The 5,867-nt window shown below is 53.7% G+C and overlaps 3 protein-coding genes across 3 annotated transcripts in view; 1 reads left to right on the top strand and 2 right to left on the bottom strand.

Moving 5' to 3' along the window:
- Positions 1–275: 275 nt before the first annotated feature.
- Positions 276–2,215, bottom strand: MONBRDRAFT_25251 (uncharacterized protein; the record flags this gene model as incomplete). Its single annotated transcript, XM_001745648.1, has 3 exons — positions 276–1,060; positions 1,277–1,829; positions 2,081–2,215. 3 exons carry the CDS (start codon positions 2,213–2,215, stop codon positions 276–278), a joined length of 1,473 nt encoding a protein of 490 aa, XP_001745700.1.
- Positions 2,216–3,704: 1,489 nt separating this feature from the next.
- On the top strand, positions 3,705–5,329 carry MONBRDRAFT_36988 (uncharacterized protein; the record flags this gene model as incomplete). Its single annotated transcript, XM_001745501.1, has 3 exons — positions 3,705–4,710; positions 4,812–4,922; positions 5,149–5,329. The coding sequence occupies one exon, from the start codon at positions 3,705–3,707 to the stop codon at positions 4,482–4,484; it is 780 nt and encodes a 259-aa protein (XP_001745553.1). The 3' UTR covers positions 4,485–4,710; positions 4,812–4,922; positions 5,149–5,329.
- A 153-nt stretch (positions 5,330–5,482) lies between these two features.
- MONBRDRAFT_25253 (uncharacterized protein) overlaps positions 5,483–5,867 on the bottom strand; it is a gene marked incomplete at both ends in the record, with an annotated part of 1,325 nt that continues 940 nt past the window's right edge. The window contains 2 exons of the mRNA XM_001745649.1: positions 5,483–5,616; positions 5,728–5,806. Of these exons, the coding sequence (XP_001745701.1) occupies positions 5,483–5,616; positions 5,728–5,806 (213 nt within the window). The remainder of the gene's footprint in view (positions 5,617–5,727; positions 5,807–5,867) is intronic.

Consider the following 5,867-nt stretch of genomic DNA (forward strand, 5'->3'; position numbering starts at 1 on the left):
CCAACGGCTGAGTCTTGCTCGTCTTCAACCGTGTCCACTTCGTGAAAGAGGATTTCCTGTGAAGCAGGGCGGGAAGCGCGCTGACCCGGGAGGAGCTGGGCAGGGGCACCTCGCAGCGAGGATCTTACAAAAAAAAAAAAAAAAAACCAAAACAGCAAGGCCATGAGCAACCTCGAGAGGAGCCAGGGGAGAGCAATTGGATGGTTGCACAGCCAGGGCAAAAAGACATGTACCGGCTGCGACTGCGAGAGAAGGTGGAGGTGGCTTCATTTTGGCTAGAGCGCGGTGCGACGGCTATTGGTGTGGTAATCAGGCGAATCAAGGCGGAAGGACAAGAAAGTGAGAAGGGCTTGTGAGCAGAGAAGAATGATGCTGACATGGGTGGAGAGGGCGGCGCCAAGACGGGACATACGAGGAGGAATGGCGGGTTCAATGACCACTGTGGCTTGCTGAGGAGTAGGTGTGTCATCGACTTGCTCGACTACGGCCAAGGCGGCTTCTGACTCGGCCTCTGGGTTGGATTCGGGTGCAAGTTCGGGTTCGGATTTGGGCTGGGCAGCTTCTGCACTGGGGGTCTCGATGGGTGCTTCTGGCTGGGGCTCGGCAGAAGGTTCTGGTTCTGGTTCAGCCTCACTGACCGCCTCAGCCCGGGGCTCAGCCTCGGTTTCTATGGAAGTTGTGGGCTGTTCTTCCGGTGCAGGAGCCTCGGGTTCGGGCTGGGTCTCGGGCGCAGGCTGAGTTTCAGGTTTGGGTTGAGGTTCGGGAGCCGACTGAATTTCGGGTTGTTTCTCAGGCTCGCTTTGAATCGCGGCAGGGGTCGGGGCCGGGGCAGGAGCAGGAGCAGGGTCTGCGTCGGTGTCGGTCTTGTCTTTGCTCTTTTTCTGGCCCTGCTTCTTGGCCAACTTTTCGGCGGCCTTGCGCTGTTTCTCGGCAAGCTTGTCAGCTGCCTTTTGCTCCTTCTGGCGCTTCTTCTCCTCGGCTTTGAGGCGCTTTTCTTCCTTTTTATCGACAGGAGTCGACATGGCGCCGGCGTTGCTGCGGATCATGATCCAGAACAAACCTGCTGGCAGGCCATATGGGGTTTGTGAGCGCACGGCAAGCAAATCAAGGGTGTCATGCCATCAATCATTGGCCAACTTGTCCAGATCACCAGGGCCCAAACCCACCGCGTGCAACCAAGGCCCACTCAGCCGGGCCTCAGGAATCAGAACTCGCAACGTGGGGTAGAATACACGAGTTGGCACAGCACCACGACCAGCCCGCAGCCTGGACTGACCCGCCTTGCAGCACGTTGAGAGGCCGAACAAGTCCTCACCCCACCACCGCTCGAGCGAGCGAGCGAGCAGCCAGGATGATTGGGCAGACAGGCAAGCAGTGCCGGAACAGTGCGCCAAATCCAAAAACACGGGGGGAAACAGCGAGGCAAAGGTCCCGAATCGACCAGCGCAACGGCCAGGCACGAACAGGGGACAGCCACCCAAGACAAGACAGAGAGGGGTAGAAAACAGGGAGAACCACCCACACGGGCAAACTCGGATGCCGGGAGATGTGAGAGAGAGAGAGATGTGTGAGAGAGAGATGTGTGAGAGAGAGTTTGAGAGTTTGAGAGCGATTGAGAGAGAGAGTTTGAGAGAGGGGGTTTGAGAGAGAGAGAGAGTTTGAGAGCGAGAGAGTTTGAGAGTTTGAGAGAGAGGGTTTGAGAGAGAGGGTTTGAGAGAGAGAGTGAGAGAGAGTTTGAAAGCGAGAGTTTGAGAGAGAGTTTGAGAGAGAGAGAGAGTTTGAGAGAGAGAGACAGAGAGACAGAGAGAGAGATAGAGACGGTCCCGTCCCTATGTGTGTTGTGGGCGGACGAGCGCGCGCGGTATGGGAAATGTGTCCGTTTGAAGAGGGCTGGATCGGTAGTTGATGTAGATAAAGATCTACTTCTGGTAGATATCGATGAATATAACACTGAAAAAACATTGGAAGCTTAATAGGTAAATGTTGTAAAAGATTGGATTCTTGCCGACCTGCCGAGCAATGTCAGCATATTTCCACTTTTGTTGATGGATTTGGATGTGATCTGCTTCATACTTCGCACTATCGGAGTGCTGATCGTATCACTGCTCAACGCCTGCACTGCCTTTTGCTGCTCAACTGCCTCGGCAGTCAATTGGAAAGGCACAGCCACTTCAGGCCACAACCTGGCAATGAGGCAGTGCCCAAGGCAGTCCATCAGTCAGGCGGCGAGGGCCCCAAAGACCAAAAGGATCGGGGTCGCTGTTGATTGCATCACACGATCAGGTCGAAATTCGGCGGGAAATGATTTTCTAAAACGATATACCATCAAAAATACAGGTAAAATGATAGTGTTTGACGACCCCTCCTCTGAAACGGAATTGTCGACACTTCTTGTTGATGTTGACGGGAGTATAACACAAACGCGTATAAATCCCCTCAAAACTATAGCGTCTCCGGTTTTGCGCGTCCCTTTGGGATTTCGTCTGGGTCGTCGTGGTGTGCGCGCTGCTGATGCCCGCGCGGGTCGAAATGGCAGCGCCGTTTTGCAAATGCAGCCTTTCGTGTTTGCTCTGGAAAAGGCTTCCGACCATGTCCAAGGCATCATTACTTTCCTCTACATTTCCTTGACGCCGGCGGTTGAACGGAAGGCAGGCCCTATCTTTCCAACCCCCTTCGTCTGTAAACGTTACAAAAAAGTTTTTTTTTTCCCCTTTGTCTTTCTGTGTGTGTGTGTGTGTGTGTGTGTGTGTGTGTGTGTGTGTGTGTGTGTGTGTGTGTGTGTGTGTGTGTGTGTGTGTGTGTGTGTGGTGTGTGTGTGTGTGGTGTGTGGCAGTTTTTTTAATTTCTTCGCGCTTTGTGACGCTGCCGGTTGATGTTGCTGGGTGCGCGCTTTGGGTTGCCTGCTGAAAGACAGATGCGATCATTTCGCTTTGACTAATCGATTGAGACCAATCGGTTGTTGCGCAGTGCCTCTGGAAAACGCCTCGCCGCTCGTTTCGTGGCTTGGTTGCCGTCAATAACCGGCTACTACGCAAGCCCCCTTTTTTTTTGCTTGACGAACAGACCACCTGACGTCTTGCACCTGCGGTTTTGTGCCCGCGTTCAGGTAGACGCTTTCCACGTCTGGCGTGGCCTGAGGGTTTCTTCTGCCCATTTCTTAACGGGCCCGTTTTGCATTTTTCTTTTCGCCTTTTCGAAGACCGCCGCCTTCAACACGCTCAAACGTGACCAATCACACACAACTGCGCAGGCGAAAGAAGTTCTTTTCGCGCTGAACTATTCCCTTCGGCGTGCGCGTGCGTCTCCTACAACTTTGGCCTCCTACAACTTTGGTCTGTTGGTCGATTGATTGTTTCAACTCGACGCGTGGCCCTCCTCTTCGTGAATCGGCCTTGTCCTTAACGTTGGCTATCCCACCCCTTTGGTTTCGGTTGGAACCTGTCACACGACCAAAGCCGCCCCCGCCCCTTGCTTGGGTTTGGCAACCCTGGTATCCTTTGACAAAGGAGAGAAATCTTCCGCAAAGAAGTGATCTTGATCACTCTTACGGCTTGATTCGGCGAGTCGCATAGCTTTTTTCATTTGGGTACATACCCTCGTTGAATGCTCTTTTGCCCTTTTCCATTATTTTGATCCTGACTCGAACTGACCATTTGTGCCTCTCGTTGCTCCCTCTCCGCAACGATCTGTCATTACGTTCAATGATGGCTGATGTACAGTCCCAAGTGGCGCCTGCCACTACCGCCGCACCGGCAGTCACTGCCACGCCGGCACCACCTCAAGATGCACAGGCTTCCACGAACAACAACCCGGGCGATTCAACACTCCCTCCGGCCCCTGCACAAGGATCTGCCACCAAGAAGAAGACGCGCCGTGGCACGCGCGGAGCGCGTCGCAACCGTAAAGGTCACTGGCGGCCATATTCAGAGCTCACCTGGGAGGAACGTCGTGATCTGGAACTGCGAGATGCTGCCAAGTATGATCAGCCCGAAGAAACACAGGAGGTACTCGTCGAACAGCCTCGCCGCAAACGGGCCAAACGCCGCGGTGCTAGCAGCACGCACAAGCACGGCGATCAGACTCGTACCGATGGCGAGGGTAACAACTCCAAGTCGGGCAAGCGCAAGTCTGGCCCAACCACCGAGACAATGTTGGTTCCCGCCGCTCCCCGCCTAACCGCTGGCGTCATCATGGAGGAGCGAGAGGCTCGCGCCGACGCCGCTATTTTTGATCCAGAAGCTTTGGAGAACGATGAGCTTGATTTTGAACAGATGCTGCAAGATCGCCACTCAGACGGGAGCACCACGGAGGATGAGTTTGACGAGGAGCTCACCAACACCCTGTTTGAAGATCTCGAAGGCCTTTCCCGCCAAGAGCTCATGGCGCGCATTGTGGACCAGGACACTCAGATTGCACGCCTCAAGCAGCGCGTTGCTCAGCTTGCCACCCGCCGCAGCCCGGATTCTATGGATTCCACATCCTAGGTGGCTTATCCACCTTGTCATGTCCACGGCATTCACATCTGGCTGAGCCTGCTTGATGAATTGCATCTGGTGGGCACGAACTTCTCTCAAAGTGGCTTAATCAACTGGTTTGATGGCTACGCAATGAGCTCCCAGCACCGCGTCATGCCTTTGGTAGCCTGTTGCTCTTAAGCAACAACTTGAGCGGAAGTTACAAGGTCTTGGCGCGCCAAGTTTTGCGCCTTGTGTGAGTCCTTTGCATCGTACACCGTGTGCCTTGCGCGACTCGTCAAGTCTTGCCCGGTGATGTTTGGCAGAAGTCATCTGATCCTGTTGTGCGCACCTCAGTTTTGGGGCTGGGCTAGCATAGCAATCCATGGGCTGGGTTGGAACACCCGCTCCGCCCATGTTGTGGTTTGCAGCAACTGTTCGAGCCAGACTGATTGCATTGCACTCGAGGTTTGTGAGCTGCTCCGTTGACCTGACGGTCTTGTTTCCTGGTTGGAGTGTGCCGTCTTGTCGCTTGCTGCTGTTCATATGAACCCATGCACTTCATGTTTTCGTTGAATGTTTGTTTCTGTGGTTGTCTTGTGTTTTGTGTTCCTGACAACGCCTCTCTACTCGGAGGTCATGACGACGCCCTGATCTCAAGCCAGCGTATTGCTTTGTCATGTTCGCGTAACAGCAAAGAGATGTTGCCTGCAGCAGCACACTTGGCTGGCTGCGAGCGCCCAAGCCATGTCAGTTCACCTGTTGAAGGCTTACTTACCGCTGGCAGTGAACGTAAGTCTTTTTTCTCCGGACAACGATAAGGAAGTACATGTTCTAATAACTGATACGTTTTCATAATCGAAATTTTTTTTTTCTTTCGACATGTGAATCGGTTCGCGCATCAGCCTTTTGCCTTCCATCATCATGCAGATCATATGCTCAAGTAAAATTACAGTAGCGGTTCCGTCTCATGAACAAAGAAATCTTCAACGCCTTGTTTACCATATAGTCAGGGTAGAAGATCTGCACTACTTGCTATCTAAGGTGTTGGTGTCGTGATCATCCTCCTCGCTGTCATCGTTGTCGTTGGCAGCAGTGCGCAGGGCCTCGATCGCCTCCAAATTGGGCAGCAGTGTAGCGATCATGCCGGTGCCATATCCTCCTGAAAACCAAAGTGTGCAGATGGGGAGCGACATGTGAGGGGCAGCCGGGTTACGACGATGAAAGGTGGAGGACAAAGCTGGGCAGAGCGATGCTTGGTGCCATGACGCACCGGTGGATTTGGGGGCCTCTTCCAGCGCCGCAATCTCGTTCATCTCGTCTTGAATCCTGGCAATGACTTGGGCTTGTTGCTGTTCCGAGTAGAAGGATGTGAGGGGACAAGCTCAATCATTCGCGAGCAGGAAACAGAGA

Source organism: Monosiga brevicollis, genomic scaffold, assembly GCF_000002865.3.
Source record: "Monosiga brevicollis MX1 MONBRscaffold_9 genomic scaffold, whole genome shotgun sequence".
Lineage (NCBI taxonomy): Eukaryota > Choanoflagellata > Craspedida > Salpingoecidae > Monosiga > Monosiga brevicollis.